The 20,906-nt window shown below is 40.2% G+C and overlaps 1 protein-coding gene across 4 annotated transcripts; it reads right to left on the bottom strand.

The window, feature by feature from the left end:
• fbxl20 (F-box and leucine-rich repeat protein 20) lies at window positions 1–20,906 on the bottom strand. Of its 4 annotated transcripts, none has more exons than XM_036147808.1 (15): window positions 20,169–20,906; window positions 19,683–19,887; window positions 13,816–13,877; window positions 11,981–12,035; window positions 11,803–11,877; window positions 11,606–11,700; window positions 11,425–11,493; window positions 11,248–11,343; window positions 9,447–9,573; window positions 8,992–9,066; window positions 6,225–6,355; window positions 6,082–6,142; window positions 5,910–5,954; window positions 5,429–5,812; window positions 1–1,956 (listed from the first exon to the last, which is right to left on the bottom strand). In XM_036147808.1, the coding sequence occupies exons 2-15, from the start codon at window positions 19,722–19,724 to the stop codon at window positions 1,849–1,851; spliced, it is 1,425 nt and encodes a 474-aa protein (XP_036003701.1). In that variant the 5' UTR covers window positions 19,725–19,887; window positions 20,169–20,906; the 3' UTR covers window positions 1–1,848. The 4 variants fall into 4 exon arrangements, with proteins under 4 accessions (XP_036003701.1, XP_036003702.1, XP_021176918.1 ...); XM_036147809.1 differs by lacking the exon at window positions 20,169–20,906 and adding an exon at window positions 16,719–16,839 and having other exon boundaries at window positions 19,683–20,100; XM_021321243.2 differs by lacking the exon at window positions 20,169–20,906 and having other exon boundaries at window positions 5,429–5,641; window positions 5,756–5,812; window positions 19,683–20,090.

Raw genomic sequence — 20,906 nt, 5'->3', positions numbered from 1 at the left:
CTGAAAAAAAAAAAAAAAAAGAAGTACAATTGCACTGATGCCAACACTTCCCACGGACAAATGCTACACATTTAGTAACAAACTTAATGAAAACGAACTCCATCAGACCAAAACTAGGATTGAAAATTGGGCTTAAACTCAACCCGCAGAGACTGGACTCATGACTTCACACACAATGGAGACAGAATCCAAACCACAGCAAAACAAGAGCAAAAAAGACTCAGAGGAAAATTACAGAAAGGAGGGGAAGAAAAAAAAAACATTTATATGAAGAGAAAGAGTGAAGCATGTGCGAGAGCGGGACAGGGTAATTCAGGAGAAAAGGCTTCGATACTTCAAAGGGCCAGGAGCTAAAGTCCTTTAGAAGCTCCTCCGCTGCAGGTCAAGATCGTGCGCTCCTCAGATTCAGTCAGCTTCCGCTTCAAGCGACTCCAGGGTCACTGGTCCCGCACAGACAGAGCTGGCCCTGCGAGGCGGAGTCCAGGAGTCGCGGCTCTCCACCCCAAGCGCATCCTTTGTCCTCCACGCAAAATCAAAAGCAACTCAGTGAAATCAAAACCTAACTGAAATTAGATAATCTAAGATTGTTTTTGCTTTTTTTTTTTTTTTTAAGTTGGCTTTATCTTTCCATTGTCCTTTGACAGCTTGAATTCCTGTAGAAACGGCAGATCTGTCCCCCCCCAGAAAAAAAATAAAAAAAAAAAAAAAAAAATCCTGTTCTTGGAAAGAAATGCATTTTTTTTTATTGTTGTCAGAAGCTGTAACAGGCCTGCATCAGTTTGCCTCCAGACCGAGAGCTTGCTTGAACTCTCCAGCAAGTCATGTAAACAAGCATGCTCGAACTTTGCCGGATCTCCCTCCGATTGGTGGAAATCTCTGCCCCGCCCATCTTAGGTCATTGTCCTGTTGCTGCTGGTTAGCTGGCTTCGACTCTCAGTCCTTACATATTTACACTTGTTTTTCTTTTTTTATACAAAAAGAGTAGAGGAGTTACATGCAACATTTGGCATCTTTTAAAGTCCCCACTTGTGAGTCTGAGATTTAGAAAAATATTTCAAACTTTTTTTTTTTCTCTATTCAGTATCTTAAAGCGTCTGATTGTAACGGAGAGAGGTGAGAGGACAACGGCTGTGAGCGCCAGCGGGTGATGTTAGTAAAGTGTCTGATCGTTGTTTTCTTTGTACTGTAAGTGCAAATAGCTGCAAGTACTCTTAAAAGGAAGAAAAAAAATAATTGCTTTCTGCTTATGTGTGTGAGTGTTTGTAGGAGGTGTTGGCAGTTTTTCAGCTATGTCACTGCCGCTTTTATTTTGAAATAATCAGCAAACACCGGTCTTACTCAAGCGCAGATCCTGGTTAGAGGTAGCTTTTGAGTGACCTTCAAAACTAGGGAGGGGAGGGGGGTGGGAGGTTAATGGCAATGGCCGGGTGGGGTTCACTTTGTGAAAATCCTTAGTTTTACTTGAAAGAGTCGTCCATTCTTCATTTGAATAGAAGTAAAATCCCATAGCACTAATGAACACAGCTGTGATTCGCGGAGCCCCTCTTTAATAATACTGATGTGCCCACTGAAGACAACGCAGAGTCTGCTGATGTTCGCGTACGATGTGGGTTTCAAAACCGTTTTTTCCAAGGAGGTTCATCCAGATTCCTGAATCCCGTTGGGCTGTTTGGTTCCGTCCGTTTCTCCGAAAATCCATAAGGAAGAAAGCAGAGCGGGCACACCAGCATGAGGTTTTTTTTGTATTCTTTTTCTTTAGACAGAAGATGAGACGGTATGGCAATGGACCGGGGGAGTGGGCACGAGGAAACACGCTGAGAAGTGGGGCTGGGGGTGGTTGTCTTTGCATCATAGCAGAACGCAGCAGCGGCAGAACCTCTGACGGCTGCCCCCGACGGACGGGGGTGGAGTGACGGGAGCGAAGTACGCGTGCACTTTGATGTTAGGCAGATGAGTCTGGAGGAAAGGAAGCAAAATGGGGAATATGTTAATACCTCAACACAAAAAAAAAAAAATCCTTGGCGCATCGCTTGAGTCAGTAAATGTAACTCCAGCTTCAGCAAACCGCTGTTTACCAGTGGAGTCACGCTTTCATTGATTCGTATCTAAATCAACCAGGCAGGCCTGAGATCAAACGATGACTAGCCCAGCTTGTGTTTACCAGCTTCGTGTGGGTGGTGCAGTGACTCAGAGATCCATTTGGAAAAGAATAAAACGCAAATCCCTTTTCTCTGATTACCTTTCATGCTTAAAACTTAGCATCACTGGTGGTGGGGAAGAACGGCAGGGTCTCCAAGTCTGCTGCTCCAAATATGGAGCCTAACACTCTATGGACCTGAATCCCATGAATCACTAGTGTGCAAGCAGCATGTTAGTGTTGGAGCAAGTTTCAACAGCTGTATGTAGACACCTAACGAAAATAAACATTAAGATTAAGGGGTGTCATTTATAATTAACCAAATGCAAGACCTTTTAATGTTATTATTGAGGCTCTTCTAAATTATCAAGATAATTGCAAAACCCAAAACAGTCTTTGATTAGCCTGCAGCCTCTTTGTACGTGTATGTGTGTATATATGTATATAGTTTAATAAATGTTCATATCTATCATGCTACAACAACATTTCAATGTTATTGGATAAAGCAATCATTACATTTCAGTTTTGTAAACAATAGGGAAAAAAATCTGTATACTTGCAAAAGTATTCCTAGCCCATACATTTTTTTTCCACATTTTGTCACATTACAACCACAAACAAATATATTTTATTGGAATGTTACGTGAAAGACCAACGCATAGTCGTATACAATTGTGATGTGGAAAGACAATTATATATGATTTACTTTTATTTTTATTTTTTAAATATACTAAAAGTGCGTTGTGCAAAAGTATTCACCTCCATTTTCTTTGGGTTCAATCAATTGCCTTCAGAAGCTGTCCGACGATTGCTAATGGCTGAATAGAGTCGACTTGCATGTAATCTAATATGTGCACAAATACAGCTGCTCTGTGATGGCCTCAGAAGTTGGTTAAGAGAACATTGGGGAGGAAACAGCATCATGAAGTTCAAGGCACACACCAGACAGGTCAGGGATAAAAGTTGTGGAGAAGTTTAAAGCAAGCTTAGGCTATAAAAAGATTTCCCCCCCTTTTAGCCCTCCCAGTTTTAAATGCACTTGAGAATAATATTGCAACAACATGATATTTGAGCAGACTGAGACAGGCTTAGGGTCTTTTTCACACCATTGTTCTCCAGCCGCCATCCATAGTCTGATGCCTGGGGAAGGAGTGAGCCGCATCCAGGGCTCTGGGCTGGGGATGGGTCGCACTTCTGCTCTCCCTGGGTAATAGGGGGTGTGGCTTAAAAGAGCAATAAGCAATATTTCACCACTAGGTGGTGGTGGAGCACCATCTGTAGACCAAAACAAGATGTGCGACAAGCCACACCACCTCTCTACCTCCACTCCAGCTGCCACCCGGTCCCCTCCGGTATATTCTCAGGCGTCGCCTCCTATGCGCATATTTGTAAAGGATAAAAACACAGCAAAACAGCCTCACCTCTCTCAGAGTAACATGTCTAGTGAAGAAATAAGAAACTCAACTTTATAATGCAGTTAGCAAGAGAACATTTTGATCTGCTGGGGGTGCCATGTTGCTGCCCTGAGTTGCAGCTGTTCACATGCACGTACGGCCGGCCCGGCCATGTAAACAAAATTTCACTTCTTGTTCCTTTAAGTATGGCAGCGCCTCTGGGTTCATGGGGTGGGCTCTAGTTGGCTGGAGTATGAATCAGGTATGTCAGGTTGGTGGTGGTCCCCAACAACCCTCCTGATGATAGGTATCACCTCCCAGGTTTTGGGGGCTGGATACACCTCTCGGGTACTGGGAGCTCAACCTGGGAATATAGGTTGTGTGTGGTGAGTGAAAGTGTTTGTACAGCATCTGCAGCTCCCAGGGGCTTCTGCACTGTAGCTGCTGGTTTTTTTCCCTGGGGCTCTCCTCTGCTCTTCCCTGGGATGGGGGAGTCAGTTAATCTTTGAGAGTGAGCCCTTGTATATTTAAGGTTATCCAAAAGAAAAATGCTCAATAGTGGTTAAGGAGCCAAACACCCACGGCTGCTTAGATCCAGGTGCTTACAGACTCACTTCTATACAGATCAACCCTATAATTAGCTTTGGCTGTCACTTTATACATCTTGTATTAAATAATACTACTTATTTTTCAGTGATGTATCAAGGCGTTGGTTGTTTGTACCTGTGATACATCTTTAGTTGGTTTTGCTGTTCTTTTCATCCCCCTCTCTGCAGGTATAGAAGCAGAATCTGAGGATGTAATCTCTTTTACTACTACTTTATTTTTGTCACCTTTTCTCCCGTTTAGAATTTTGCCCCACCTTTCTCTCTTCCTTTCCTTTACCTTTACGTTTGTGTTCCCTTTAAACTTGAAATAATACCAAAAATAATATCACTGTGGCGAAAGCAGTAATGCTCCACTTTTGAACGTAAAATCTGTTGGGCTCTCTTTGGCAAGGAGGAGCAATTCTTAGTCCTACACTGCCAGACAGGACACATAAAAAAAAAAAGAAAAAGAAAGAAAAATGCCTTGCCTTTTGTCCAGAAAATACAGGCCTTCTAAATGTGACAACAGCACCCCCTGCTGTTAGTAATATGATGAATATTATTAAAATCCTAAAAAGTACAAACCTTAGTGTAACTGAAGTTTATCTTTAATATTAATGGCTTGATATTATTTTTACCACTTGAGGCTCATTGCTTGTTAAAATTTGACCAGAGGTTCGAGTCGGGACAAAAGCCATTTAATTTGGTTAATATTTCACAGTTAAAATGTGTGGCAATGTTGAAACATTCTAGAAACCATTGCTAGAAAACCATTGTTATATGTTATGAATTTTAATAAAAAGGGATTCTGAGTCATCTTCAGAACATCTTTAATGAATTAAAAACAGAAAAATTATGAAAAAGTTCAATTTTTTACTCATTTTGTTGGGATGGAGGGGCCTGATGATTTTTCCTTCTTCAGAGGAGGGAGCAACCGAAAACATTTGAGAACCACTGCTGTAATGTGACAATATGTGGAAATGTTCAAGGGGTATTAATACTATTGCTAGCCACGATAGGTTCCTGGATAAGTTTGCCTTAATGAAAAAGTTGAAAGAAATAATGTTTAGAGCCGGGCAACAAAAGATTTAGATACATTGTGAAAAAGGATCCAGTTGAAAACTAAAAAAAAAAAAAATCAAAAACACTGAACCCCAATTCTCAAATCACATATATAACTATTTCATGGTAAATAAATTTCACACTATGTTGCTTTTAAAAAAAAAAAAAAAAAAAAAAAAAAAAGAATGTTTACAGAACACTTTGCGCGTGTGAATCAGCACTCGCCACAGTCAGCCAACATGACTTACCCTTAGTCTTTTGATGCCTGCGCGGGTAATCTGCTGGCAGTCGTAAAGCTCAATGCGATCCAGACTGTGGCAGCTTTTTAGGTGCTCCAGGGAGGCGTCTGTGATGAGGGGGCAATTGTCCAGCTCGATCACCTCCAGGCGGTCGTGAGCGCAGGGGCCGCTGCCGAGGTGTCTGATGCCATCGTCTGTGATCAGCTCACAGTGAGACAGACTCTGAGGGAACACAGCGGTGCCACCGCGGGGAGCCCGGTTACTCAAAACAAGCAGAGATGTCATTTCAAATGCAACAGAAACAAACAGATGATCGAGGCGGGAGCACGGACTCACCAGGACTTGCAGGCGAGGGCAGTGAATGGACAGCTGGATCAAAGTTCCATCTGTGATCTGTAATAAAAAATGAGGAAGGAAAAAATGTTACCCGTTTAAATAAATGTACATCGCCCTGACTGCAGAATCCATTTATTAAAACATCTGTATTCACCTGTACACATTCTTCTAAATCCATCTTCTCAAGTTCATGGCAATTCTACAGAAAAGAAAAACACTGAAAATTAATTGTATATACTTTATGATTTCCTAACAGAAAAGAAAAACAATTATTCTCAAGTTTCAGTTATAAAACAGTCTTGCTGAGGTGCACACAGCCTTCTTACCCTTGCTAATGCAGTAAAGCCTGCATCTGTAAGCTGAGAGCAGCGGGCCACTTCTAATATTCTGGGAGAAGAACCAGAAATTATGCAATGATTTAACAGGGCCCGCATGAGGTTTTGCATTAAAAGTTGCTATGTAGATGTACCTGAGACGGGGGCAGTTTTGTCCCAGGGCGTGCAAGATGGCGTCTGTAATGTTGGCACAACCCGACACACACAGAGACTGCAGGCGGTGACAACCTCGACAAATGGTGATGAGGCCCTCATCTGTGATCTGCTGCTCATTTGAGGGAGAAAAATAACAATAATCATAACTTAAATCCTCATCCAATTTTACAGTCCGCTGTGCTCCCAAGAACAATGAATGAACAACTAAATTTGTTTACACTCAAAATATTTTTTTTTTCCCCTTCTTCTTTTTTTCTTAGAAGTCAGATTAAAAATCTAGGTCGACATATTTAAACAGAGAGAACAGAAACAGTTACAGAATAATCAGAAATGGGAGCAAAACCAACACACAGGCAATCCTTAATACAAGAAAAACTATCAAGAAAATCAAACACCATACATATAATATGGGTTATGAGTGTATTGTACACACAATATCACATAGTTGGTTCTAAAATTTCATAGTATTCCAGATAAAAAAATCTCCAAATTCCTAAGTTTATTTTTGGCCCATTTCAACATTATGCAGTAGGAAACTGGAATGGACCCACATTCTTCCGATTGGACCATAAGTGTTTTCAGGTGCATCTGATAACTCCTGATGCTTGTTGTTGACTGACAGATTGTGCCGTCTGAACAGATGTCACCCCCCTCCTCTCAAAAAGTAACGTCCTACTTGTGACCAACCAAACTTTCGTTTCTTCATCTTCACTATCGCCACGCAGGTGTTCAAGACTTTGGGACCCCAGTGCAACAAAGTGAGAGCAGGTATTCACAAAGAGTGAAAGCATGAGTGAACATAGCAAAATTTGTCAAAGAGTACATAAATGACTCAAGTAGGAGACTCGAAACAAGAGCTAAAGTACAGCAGGACTCAACCTACTAAGTTATGGTCAGTGTTCAGGACCAAGCAAACATTGTCAAGGTGCATGAAAACACCTACTGAGACAAAAAAAAAAAATCTTGTTGAAAAGTTGAGCATCCTAAAGGAAACATCCCGGCAGTCAGTTGATGATGTTAAGCTCAGGCTCACTTAAGCGACGAAGCAATGTTACACCCGAATTGCTCAAAAAAGGGAAAAAAAAAAAAAGTTCCTACAGTGGCCTAGTGAAAGTATGGGATTCAATTTGACAGAGATGTTGTCACACAATTTGAAACAAGGCCAATCAGGACCAAAAAACAGCCAGTGTTCTGACTTAAAACAATTCTGCAAAGAAGAGTGGACCAAAGCCTCTTTTAAGCCAAGGATGCAGACTAGAGTGTCAAAACCATTTTTTAGGTTCAGGGGACAATTCGATTTCACATTGGACCAGGTTGGTTAGGGCAGCTTTTCTCTTTTAAATAAAAAAATAATAAAAATAAATAAATAAAAAAGACACCAAATACCAAAAATGTTAAGAGTTAAACTCAAGGCTTGATGAGACAGATCAAGCCTCATGTTAACTATGAACATATTTTGGATTAAATACATTTAAATGCCATCATCTTGTTTTAGCAATTAATCTAAAGCTATTATCTGTATATTCTTCAAAATAAGACAATGGGCTATGGGACATTATTATTATTATTATTATTATTATTATTATTATTATTATTATTATTATTATTATTATTATTATTATTATTATTTTGTCCCATCTGAACTGATACAGACAAGGGGAATAAAAAAAAAATCTAATTTTATACTTTCATCCCTGCCTAATAGGGATGGTTTATCAGCCAGATTTCAGTAAGAGGAGTAAATATGTAACTAAAGTACTCAAAACAAACAAAGACAAACACCATTGAAATCTGTATTTGGGCATTTTTTATTTTAATTATTCAGAAGCAAACCAAAATAATAACTGAGAAGTATAAAAGTATCTGTGAAAGCTTAATTTATCATCTGCACAGATTACTTAAGAAGTAGTCTGACCTTCATACAAGCCAAATTATAGGCTAAAATTAAACAAATAAGCATATAACACAATGAATGTCTTCAATATTTGGGTATGAGATTGGTACCAAATCTTCGTTGCTCAAGTCATGACCTTTATTTTGGTAAAATGCCTTTGCATAACATAGTAAGAGGTATTCCGAACTTAAGGGTTATAGATTGGAAATATTTTTGGAGGGATCAGGAGGGCTTTTACAGAAAATGTAACAGATGATTGCACCTGGAAGAAGATTTACAAGTTACTCAGAAGTTAGAAGGAGGGGAAAAAAAGTCCTCCCAGTACTTTGACGCTTTATCACTTCGATCTCTTTGTTGTCTGAGGGCTGCTGAGACCGGTACTGCAAGTGGTTGACAGTAAATAAACAAATACCTTGAGATAATGAGGTCGTTCATTTCTTAAGGACACTGAACAAAACGTTTTCTCTGCATCTGTACCCTTAAGGGCAACTGAACCGTTGACATAACTCCATTGGAGTATTTGATTGCAATTTCTGCAAAGCAAAGAACACAAAGTTCTAAACCTCTTGTTCCCAAAGCCATTTAGGAATGTCTTCGGTGAATAAGTATGTATTCCATGCTTTATTTTACAGCATCAATGCAGACCTTCTTTAATACCCTGTAAGCCAAACAACCTTAGAGGAGATGTTTTTTCTTCTTTGCTGTGCAGCTTACTTTGTCTTGTGAGTCTTACATCTTCTGTCTACTTGTTTTAGCCGCTTGTACACCAGAATTTCCCCGAGTGTAGGACAATAAAGTTATTTCTACTCTTCTAAAACAAATGAACTACCCATCCTTGCAGGTGTACTTACTGAGCATGTCTGCAGGTTGAGGGTGACCAGCTCTGGACAGTGTGCCCCGATATGCTTCAGAGCCTCGTCTTCAAGCTATGGGCGAGGATTGACAGGTGTTAAGTGACACCAATATGCCTTTATAAAATAATTCAAACTCAGTCCTTCAAATAACTTGTTTTACATTAGACTGGTCTATGGATACCTTGAACCATTTTAAAACACGGTTGCTGACTGGTAATAAAATGGCTGTACACAACATCTTGTTTGCTGTTAACAGTGACCGGCATCTCTTTTACCCCAAAACATCCGGAACAGGAAGCGACTCATTCTTTTAGCTTATTTCTAATAAGAAAAATCAATACAAAGGAATTGGTCTAATCCTGAGAAAAAAACAAAAAAAAAAAAACCCACTGCTGATATAATTTCACACTGAATTAAACAATCTGGAGCTCATTCAACAGCCTCGGCAGTACCTGTGTGCAGCCCTTAAGAAAAAGGCCTTTAAGTCCGGGACAGGAGCGCACCAGGGCTTGGATGCCATCCTTTGTGACTTGATCACACCAGGAGATGTTCAGCTGCTCTAGCAGAGGACAACCCTCACTAATAGAGGGGGGACGACACAAATTAGAAGCAAATACAGCTGCAAAGCCATTCGTGAAAAGTATATACAGAACTTCGCAAAATAATTTCCATTTTTTGCTCTGCACAGAGCCAGTAAAGTGGACTTCAAGTTATTAGTAGAACGAACATACAGCCATACCTAAAACTACAACTTTCATGAAACACCTTTTGTTTCGATCTCAGCAATCACTCTTTCAGAGTTCACATCTGTCATCCATTAAAATTATTAGGATTTTACATCCCCAAAAAAAATGTCTTCTAATGGGAAAAAAAACAGGTTTCAAAATTCCCTACTAGGATTGTCCTAACACCTGCATCCTTTAGCTCAAGACAAAATTGATTACATTGCACAAATGCACCAGTCAAACATATAGCCTGGGTAAACTGTCCCCAACTCTTGTAAGGTTGAGTTATGGTCCTATGAAACTAGACTTACACTTCTGAACAACAAAGCATGTTTAGTACTGCAGGGTATCCCCCGGCGTATTATAAGCCTACCACCTACGACCAGGATTAGCCCATTTTCTGGGAGAAACCCTGTACTGCATCACCATAGAAACAACGGCAGCAGTAAAACATGGTGGTGACAGCATCATGCTCTGGGTTTAATTAAAATTATGAACCACCTCTCAGTTTAGAAACCAAACCTTCACACCAACTGAAAGGTAGAGAGCCATTTAATTTTATACCGTCACATTGATTCCAAGCATGTAATAGCCAAAAACACAAACACAAAGAAGAAAATTAAGGTTTTAAAAAAGCCCCAACTAGAGTCCATAACTAAATCTGACAGAAAATCTTTGGAGTTGTCTGAAGAGGAGTGTGTACACGAGATGATCTCACAATCTGACAGATCCAGAGAACTTTTGAAAGATAGATTAAATATAGATAAGATTTTTAAATTACTTTTAAAACAATAGTATAATATTCCTTCATCAATATCCTACCCAAAGTGGCATTTTGCTTGATTCGTACATGTCTTATCGATCCTTTGCACTCTGAGCAGCCCCGGCCATTGTACATAGAGCAGTCTTAACCCGCCCCCTCCAGACGTACTTAACTTGACCGTGCCGCCCCTGCCCATTAAACAAAACGCCCAGCGAGCAGTGATGTGAGGCAGAGCCTGATCATTTATACTCAAAGCTGAGGCAAAGTGGCTTTTTTAGCACCTACTCTGCACAGCAATTGCTCTTTTTTGATACCATGCAGCAGCAGCTCTAGGGTGCCCCTACATGGGGCAAGGCGCCATTGTAGTAAAGGAAATCGTCTTTCTACCAAGTTGGAAACATGGCACCAGAAAACAACTAATATTTCATATCAAATGCCATGGGCAATATTTCAATCAATCCATTCATCCACCCATATAACCCTTAATAACAAACTAAAACTGCAACTGAACCAACAGATGGTTCAAACAAGTATTAAGAGTATGCACACTTATACAACCAGGTAACTCCATCTTTGTTATTTTATATTCACCCCCAAACAGACTAGTTTGCCATTTATTTGGGTTGTTTAGGCTATACAACACATTAAAAAAGTGAGTAAGGACTATAAAATAATTCATCAAGGTCTCATTTTGTTCACATCACACAAATCTAACATTTTAAGAAGGGTGTGTATCACTGTGCATTCTGTACTGATACAACATACCTGAGAGCTTTAAGAGACAGGTTGGTGATTGAGGTGCAAGAGGCAAGGTCCAGATGCTTCAGCTTTGGACAGAACTTACTGAGGCTATTACACGTGCTGCAGAGACAGAGAAACGGGTTAGCATTTTTTAGAAGAACATGTCTCACAGCCCAGCTATGTAAACTAAATGCTGCATACCTGTCAGTAATCTTGGTGCAACCATTCAGGCTAAGTAGTTCAATATTCCTGCAGTTTTGTGCAAAAGTCCTGAAGAGACGAATTGATACAAGTTAAAAAAGGTACAAATCCCCCGTGTTGAATGTTTTGGTTAAAACTAAGCTTTTCACTCATTTTTATTAATTTATTTTGCCAATCTCACCTCAAGGCGGTGTCACCAACACCCAGGCAACCCCTCAAGCTTAGTTTTCTAAGGAAGCCTCCACATCGCTTTGAAATGTTCTCCACCACGCGGCCCTGCAACAGAACGCAAATAACTCCGTCATCCATGGTCACTCCTTGACATCTTAAGTGATCGATGTTGCCAGTAAATCAGGAAGTCCCTTAGGATTTGCTCACCTCAATGTCCCTCTGAAAATCAAAGAGGTCGATTCGCTGCCAGTTGCTGCCATCCAAGGCCAAGACATTCCAGGACTGAGAGCAAAAGCGGAAGACACAGAAATTTAGAGCCAACTCTATTCTTACGCTAGACGACTGCTCACACGTGCAGATAGGCAAACGGTGAACACAGACTCACCCGTGAAACCTGGGCACATCGACAGAGTGTCACCACATCCAGAAAGGAAAAAATTCTGGAAGACAGACAGGAACCATTCAGAGACCCTGATCCCCGTAGCCAGATGCTTCTTTTAGGCAGCCAAAATTTTGCCCGTCACAAACGTTGGGTTTAGCAACTTAGCAAGCTTCGTAGCGCCCGCTTTTATCTATGACAGCTGGCCATGTCCGTAATTATTTTTGTAGACTGATAAGATACACATAGGTTCATCAGTAGACCCCCTTTCCAACGCATTTCTGTCAGCTAACTTTAGTTGAGAATAATCATATCAAACACGTACGCAGATCATTCAAAACTTCAAGGTGACAAAGAGGTTTACAGAACACCCTAAAGCATCCAGGATCGTTTTGTCCAAAATTATTATTATTTTTATTTTATTTTTGACAAATAGGTTAAATGACGTTTGGGATGGGAATTTATCATATCCTTCTACGTTAGCCTGAATCTTATTAGAATTTTGTTTAACCATAACAACAATAAATGCCAATTAATGATGGTTGAAAACCCCCCAAAAAAAAGCATTTTTAATTGTTTTTACAGTTTTCCACTTTTGATTCCATGAGAACAGCAATAAATGGCAATAATTTGGAAAATATGAAGAAGCAAATGTAAACATTTGTATCTATTTAAGACTAGTATTTGCATCTGTGGAGCTATTGTTGCTGTGACATGCAGTCACAGAAATACATTTACCTAAAAAAGAAAAAGACTGCCACGCAGCTGTAAATAGGGTTAAGTAAAACAAAAGCAAAGATGCCAAATTTCTCCAACCATTAAATATAGACTGAAATTTTCCAGGAAGACTAAGAAATGATAGAAGAAGACTGGTCTAATGTTGTGTTCAGTGTCCAATGCTATTTTATGAATCGTCCTAATTGTTCACGACATTGGAAAAATAATTTATCTAGAAAAAGGAAAAAGGTGAAGACTAAGTTGTGCCAACCATTAATGATTGTCATTTAACCCACATAAGGTTTCTTCTCAACCAAGATAAATCTTAAGCCACTAAACACAACGTCACTGCCAAGAGCTTGTCAATGAGTGGAGGTTGCCCTCAGGTCAACCCTGCATCTGTTTCCACCCACGGCACCCGGCAACGAGTAAACTGGCTAATATCATTGAATGCAAGCAGAGTAGATGCTTACTCTATGGGGAAGCTCTGTTTTCTTTAAAAAAGACACAAAGGCCCTTTAGTATCCAAATTAAATATCTACAAGATCCTACAATGCAGCTAAAAGCATATTGGGGTCGAAGTAGGGAAACAGCGAGTCGTAGCACCATCTGCCAGCTTCAGAAATTGTAGCTCTGCACCTGGCCAAGCAGTCGCAGTGCAGGGAGATTGTCTGGCATGGCCAAGGCTTGAGTTATGGTGTTCATTTTCTGTTTACTAAGGGGTTTGAGGTTTTTTTTTTTTTTTTTTTGGTCTGAAATCAATTTAAATGTTTTATAGCCACCAGCATCTGTTTTTAATTACACTTATAGCATTCGGGGAGCAGAGCAACTCGGGTAACAAAAGGAAAAAAAAACGGGTGGTTGGGCAAGTGAGCATACATGAAATGATTGCAAAATGCATAATGTGCATGTGTGTGTGTGTGTGTGTGTGTGTGTGTGTGCGTGTGTGTAAACGTGGTGCTTGAGGGTTACAGAAAGAAAAGGGTGGTGCACAAGTACCATTGGCCTTACTTCCACCGATTCAGACTGAGGCGGTGAATTATGAAGTCGCTAATGTACCAGCCCCTTCCCCAATCTTGCAGACCGCAGATAACCTGACTCAAGGGTTTAGAAATGTCACTCACCGTAGCAACAGCTCCTTAGGCAACTTCTTATTGATGACTGCCTCGTCACTATTTGTGAACATCTGAAACGAAACGAGAGGATATCAGTGTTGCCGGCCGGTCTCAGAGCGACTTGGCCCCTGAAAAAACAAGCCCGACCCAAAGGCAGGTAAACTCATCAGCAGAGGTTGATTCCAAGCCACTTTTTAGTAACTCTGGAGAGTGACTGGAGACAAGACAGTAGACAAGATGAGCATTTTGGGATTCTCAAAGAAAATCAGCAGGAACAGACTTTGTTTTACGGACTAGCAGCTATGACGACCTTTGCTTTCAAGTTATCTCTTTTGATGCACATTATCTCAGTTCTTCTGTTTACACTAATGAGTTTGCACATCTGTCCACATCAGCAAGTTCTAGGAGTCAGCCAGCTTGTATCTTTGACAACTCTTTTCCTGCAATGGGTTTTCAAACAAATAACTGCATGCTGAGAAACCACTAATAAAAGCATTTAATACTCACAGGTCTTAGCATAACTGGAATGTAAATTAACATTTAGCATAGATGCCATTACCCCCAAAACCCACCGTCACCAAAGTGAAGGGTACCCAAGTGATTTGTGGGAAAAAGCTAGCTGTGCTGGATTGCATAACGGAAGACGATGATGTTTGGGAGCAGCCGTGGATGAAGCAACAATCCCTTTTCACAACACAGGCTTGGGAAAAAAAATAAATCCAAAACAGGGGGTCACTGAGGGCTTTGCTGCGACTATAAATTGAGGCATTTTCTTAGTCTTGATCTGCAGTCCTGTCAGTTAAACAAATCAGCTATCCACAACTAAGCCTAAATTAAGCGTTTAGTTATTGTCTTTAGACAATAGAAATAATTAACAGCACCCATGAGCGGGCTACTTTAATTACGGCCATTCGAAACCACACAATGGCTTCGGATATTGTGGAACTTCAACTCATTCATCAGCAGAAAAGACAAACTGACATGTCTGCCGGTTGAAATTAATGCCTGAACTTTTAAAGAGCCAGTGAGCCTCGGGTCAAAGCCTTTCTATGTCTCCCTGATAAACACAAACTGTGCATACACGCAAACACAACACACACAGCTGTCCACACAAGGGGCTGCCTGCCAGCACAGACGTGTAAAATTTTGAGGGAGAAAGAAGGGACAGCCATTCGCGGTTTTGGATTTGGGGTAAACTGGCTGTGACAGCTCGCCTTTCCAGAGTACTTCTTTTTCGGCCAAATTATCCAGGGCCATTTCCAAGGAGGCAGATGTGCATGTTTACCTGGCATACAGTGTCCCCTTTTGTAATGCAACATGAAATGAACCTGATACTGCATGAATGTAAGCATTATGCCGTCTCCACTCAACTAGAATCAGTGAAGGACGCCTGGCTTAAAAAGCTTCCACCTCTAGCTAAAGATCATGGTAAAACAGAGTGAAATGTTTCAGAAAATGCCCTGGAACCATAATTGGAAACTAAACTGAAAATGGTTTAAATAGGAAAATACCTGACATACAGTCAGATACATGTCTATGGAAAAATTTATAGAAATAGGGCCAGACGATAATCCAATAACAGTATATAATCAACTGATAGACGTGTTGTGCACTAGAAAAAAAAAGAAAAAGAAAAAAAAGGGTAAATAAAAAGTTCAGTAGAAGAACAGTTTCCTTCCTTTTGCATTCTAGCCTGTCATGTAGGTTAATACTACAGTCATCACATCCTCCCAGCCAATCACAAATGCAGACCAAGGAACGCTCTGTCACCAAGCCCCGCCCCTTTAAAGAGTTCAGCAACACATATTTCATTCCTTTTTAAAAACTTGCAGTTTTGGTAAAAAAGTTGGTTGAATAAAGGGTTGAGTCTGAATTCAGTGTTTTTGTGTTCTTGATCTAAAAATAGGTCATTAAGCAACAGCATAAAATGGCCAGGGCTGCACTTAAATCATATGTTTTTAATTTATTTTTTTACAAAAAAAATAAATAAAAATAAATCTATATCAATATGATCTCTATTTTATCAATAGGTTTTTTTTCTATATCGTCCAGCACTATATAGAAATACGCCTTTCTATGTCCTAGGAACTGAAAACAAGAATACAGTACTGAAACAAATCTTGATCTATCATTATTGATTTCTCATTCCAATACATTTAGCTTAAAATAAGTCGGATTTTCCTGTAATCTTTCAACGAACAATGATCAGTATAGCTTTGTTTTTTTGTTTTTGTTTTTTTGTTTTGTTTTTTTAACGGCAACAGATTTCTTTTGATGCTGTCACTCTCCCCCAAGTTCTTGTACCTGGTCGTCTACTGAAGAATAACTCTTGTTCCTTTTATAGGGAATCATGCTCCCTTTAACATTATTAACAAAGACCAATTAATATTCAGTCACCTAACCTAATTCAGTGGATGGCCTGGTATTGAGTCAATGCACTGGCCAGTTCTAGATATAGTCATATCATAGTATGACAGAGTGGAAAATATCACAGTTGAGTGTGATATATGCTTGAGTTGCTTTTACCCTAAAAACAGAAAAGCAACAAGTAGTCATATGGCTGCTACAGTAATATAACAAATTATTTGCTATAAAGTTACCTGAATGTATTGTCATTATGATACATAGACTTAAAAGCAAACACATAGTATAAATACCCCTTAACTTCTGAGGTAGTTTTCAAGTGTCTAGTGTTCAGAATATTATACATTATTACTGTTTATAAAGTAACACTGGGAGTAAAGGAAGCTTATATGCTCATGTAGCCAGCCTGGGCAGCTGGTTGCCAAACAGATTTGCTGCTTGTAGCTTTAAACAGTTGTTTCCCCCTTTGTAACCCTTTAATTTGAGCAACATCCCTGTCTGTGTCTTTGAATACTGAAAATATTTCAAATTTGTCAAATTTGTCTCACTTGTAAGAGAGCGAAACATGTAGTAGCCTTCGTTCAGCCAGCAGACTGGCGCTTCCCAGCAACAGGTGGGGGAAGGTCAGAGCTACCTTTCTCTAAGCTCCATACAGCTCCAGTTACCAACCTGGAGAAACAAAGATGTGACATGTCTTTTTTTTTTTCTTTTTTTTTTTTAAAAAGGGGGGGGGGGGTGTTCAACTGCAAGAATGTATTGACAAAAGTTTTGCGTTAATAATACTGTTAAATAAAAACACCAAACTGAAAGAAATGAAACAGTATTGTAAGCCAAAAGCAACTGTGGAAGGGCTTTTGTCAAAAATTTAGGCCTTAAGTGGATAAATCAATAAAAAGTTGAACCACCTCATAGTTACAGAGTCATATCTTTAACAAAAACATGTTGAGAGAGAACCAAAACATCTTGCGTTCATACTGTAGGAGTATTTGTTTTTCTTCACATTACTTCTTCGTTACATCATTTAGGAAGCATTTGATTGACAGACCCTGTGTTTTTCCTAATGAAATCTACGACTTATACGTGTTAATTTCATTATAAACTCGGTTTTTGTTACTTCTACCAAACGCTGAAGGTTGGTTTTGAAGGCCGAGACTGGAAGCACAGCTTAGGTTGTTGTGGTTATGAGCCAGCACACAAAGGCTATGTTGATGATGTGAATTTAGGACAACTTCCCCCAGAGGCATTTCAAAGTAAAAGTCAGGCAAACATTTACATTTTGTACTGCAGCCTTTGAGAGTAATAAATAACTTAAAACAGTTCCCCCTTCCATTTTAAATGTAATACTAGTATTGTTGAAACGTTAAAGAAAAAAAAAAGAAAGTTTTAGCAATCACAGGATGCTTTCAAAGCCTCATTAAGTAGCTTACTATTAAAAGGTTAGCAGGTTAATGGTTGCACAACTATTTGGCCATTTGGTTATGGAAACTATTTGGTTGAACAAAGAAAATAAAAAAAAGCTTAATTTCTTAGAAATCACGGCCATAAACAAGAGGCCTAAGCCCAAATATCAAATCAACACATATTGTATGACTGACAAGAATGCAATATGCTGACAATTATTGCCTGATTCTAAATTTGAAATAATTCTCAAACAAGGAACTTAACTTACAGACAGTCCATATCCTTAAATCTACATAGGTTTGGCATTCTGACCTTATACTGTCTGTTACTCTAAATTAGTTCAATGATTTCTGAAACTGCTACAACTATAAGAAATACCTACAAGTGTGAAGATGGTGATTAGGAACTACTATGCCATAAAGCCAGTTCTGATATATGCTGTCTAAATAAGACAGTTATTATAGTGTATGCATAGAAATCTATTATAAGCCATACATTGATTGGTTTACAGTTACTCCTGGTTGATGTTTCCAGAGGGCAGTTTCAGACTGAAGACGTAATTTTGCCCATTTTTGTCCTCTCATACCCTTGTAGTTTTTACCCAGTTTCTGAGTTATGACAAGTAGCTGTCTGGCATGAAATTTTTAGTACAACCATGCATCATTTTGTAACTGAAGACATCATTTTTGTTCATAGGTGTAAAACATGGGTGCAAATAGGGGTCAGAGGTCTTTCTGCTTGCTCTCCAGGCGCATGCATGGGTTTACTTCAAGCATCCTGGCTTCCTCCCACAGGACAAAAAAACAACAACAATTTAAGGTTAATTAGTCTCGCAAACACCGCCCTAAGGTAATGCCAAGGTTGTACCCCACCTGTCACCTAATTACCACTGAAAATCACACAAGGAGGAGGACGGATGTGGGAATTCGATAGATAGGTTTAGGTACAATTTGGTGGGTTAGGATGATGTAGTCAAAAACGCACAAAACAACTTAAAATACAAGCATGAATGTCCAGGAAGGGTTAAATAAGTGAAGTTATAAGAGAAACTGAACCCAAAGTATCCCTTTCAAACTTTACCTCACACACAAAAAAAAAAGAAAATACTTTTATGCTGAAGGTACAAGTCCAGCCATTTCCGGTTCCCCCCTGTCCGCATTCCAGTTAGCTTTAGCAGATTGGCCGCAGCTGTCGGGCCAGAAGGTAAAACGGCCTGAGTCTTCCGAGGCAGTCAGCTGTTGCACCGTTAAAAATAAATAAAACCACACACAAATCCCATGCTGGCCGGGGATTAAACAACATCCACTGCACCGGCCAATGTCACCGGTGAAGATACGCGACGTATGAGCGCATCTCACCCAAATACTCAGCTAGCACAAAGTTTCTGGGTGTACTTCCGACTACTTTCTGCGCGTACCTCCAGGTTGACATCCTGCTTATTAACGCAGGTTTTATACATATATATTGAGGCAGTTTGGAGTCATTTTGTATTTTGAGGGTAGCGCTAGCAGAGCCCCCCTCCCCTCCTGCCTGCCTCCCCCTGCCACGACAGCGACCACAGCTGTACACAAATATCGGCTCGGACCGAACAAAAGCCGTACGTGTATTACAATCTAACATGTCTATAAAAAAAGAGGAGTTAAAGCCGTTTAGTCAACAACAAAGCAAAAAAAACAACCACATTTCCCTGACTCCCAACTGTGGAAGTCGTGCTGCGGCGTGCTCCGTGGCCTCGTTGCCTTTGTTTTGACGGCGCAAATGTAAATAAGTCAACATTTTTTTTCCCCCAAGCACCAACTTTAGCCGTTTAGCCCAGAGAAAAGAGAGAGATATATGTTGGGTTTTAATGCCAAACGCTGCGGTGTGTTCTCGGCCAGATGACACGCCAGGCCTCGGGTGTAGGTTGCCCGAACAAAAACAACAGTGTTGTTTCGTTTTTTTTTTTTTTTTTCCTCCTCTACCTAATCCTAAACACCGACTGCGGAAGCTGCAACGCCGTTTTAAAAGTGATTACGGCGACAGCCATTGTTCGGAACCGCATGCTAACGCTTCTAACTGCTCGGTCGTGTCCGGTTCGCCGGCTGTCAGTCGGCGTACCGGGGTTAACTCACCTCAAACCGGCTCCGCGAAACGCCGTTTACCTCCTTCCCCATGTCGGACGCTGCTGCTCACCGACTCAATGAGCTCGGCGTAGGCGCTGCAGAATGGAAATACGGGCCCGTTCCACGATTATCATGTCCTCTTCCCCCGTCGCTCCTGGAGTTGCGATGTTGTTGCTTTACGGCCTGTAACGCCAACGACAAGTCCTCTTGTTTTCTGGTTGAACAAAAAAATAATAATTACAAAAAAAAAAATCGGGTTTAGTGGCAGCAGCCAGCCAATAAACCACTTCTCCCTCTTATCTGCTCGTCCTCTCCTCCTCCTCCTCCTCCTCCCCCCCGTACAGCTTTATATCCATCTACACAATAGCCCAACAGGCATGTGAGCCTAAAACTGAGCCTACATCGCGTAGTTTTTTTTTAAAGACTAAATATAATCATGTTACTTATCGTCTCGTATTTATCCACGCAGTGAAAATGACGACTTGGGTTACTTACTTGTTCGCTGGATCTTGAAGTAAAGATATCAGTGTGGGGTGTCAACCTTTCAACACGCACACGTAGCACAAATACCTGGATTGACAGGCTTCGTGAGTTCATAAAAAACGCTAACAAAGCAAGTGTTGACAAGAATAAACAATTTGATCGCTTAAAATGCAGGGAAAATTGCACCCTTTTAAGCCACCGCAGCGTCAGTCAAATTAGTTTTACAGCTTAATCTTCAGTTAGTGGAGTAACAGAGAGACGAACGTGGCATTTAAATTGTTTTGGGGCTTGTATGACTCAGCTGGCCATTTAAATACCACGAGCTTTCATATTTACATACATTGCGACTTTTGTTTTTACAGTACGAAACGCCACTTCCTGGTTTCCTTAAACCACGCCCACATATCCAGCGAGACCAATCAGCGTCCTGAACGGCGTCTCGTCACGTTAAATACTTAGGAACGCACGCTTGACAACAGATCAATGATCGTTTTATACTTTTACTCATACTTTCCATTTTAAGTTGCAACGTAATCACTTTTTATGATGCCGTTCATTTGTGAAAATTATCCTTTTTTTTCCTGTTTTTGTTCTTCTAATGGAAAAAAAAGGGATATTTTGTGACAAATCACATGTCTGGACAAATATTTGTGGATAACCCATTAAATCAAAAGACCAGACTACAGATAAAAAGGCTACGATTGTCCTCCAGTTATTAAGTTGGATTTCCCTTCAGTTCTTTTACTGCTT

The sequence above is a fragment of the Fundulus heteroclitus genome, chromosome 16 (genome assembly GCF_011125445.2).
Source record: "Fundulus heteroclitus isolate FHET01 chromosome 16, MU-UCD_Fhet_4.1, whole genome shotgun sequence".
Taxonomy (NCBI): domain Eukaryota; kingdom Metazoa; phylum Chordata; class Actinopteri; order Cyprinodontiformes; family Fundulidae; genus Fundulus; species Fundulus heteroclitus.
The sequence above is the reverse complement of the archived record's forward strand: the minus strand, read 5'-3'. Positions and strand labels throughout refer to the sequence as shown.

Excerpts from the sequence above, each read along its gene's own strand:
- fbxl20 (XM_036147808.1), bottom strand. The coding sequence starts at position 19,724 with ATGGGGAAGGAGGTAAACGGCGTTTCGCGGAGCCGGTTTGAG. Across the intron at positions 11,701-11,802 it reads ATTTTCAGAGGGACATTGAG|GGCCGCGTGGTGGAGAACAT; the intron begins GTGAGCAAATCC and ends GTTCTGTTGCAG. Across the intron at positions 11,344-11,424 it reads TGCACCAAGATTACTGACAG|CACGTGTAATAGCCTCAGTA; the intron begins GTATGCAGCATT and ends CTGTCTCTGCAG.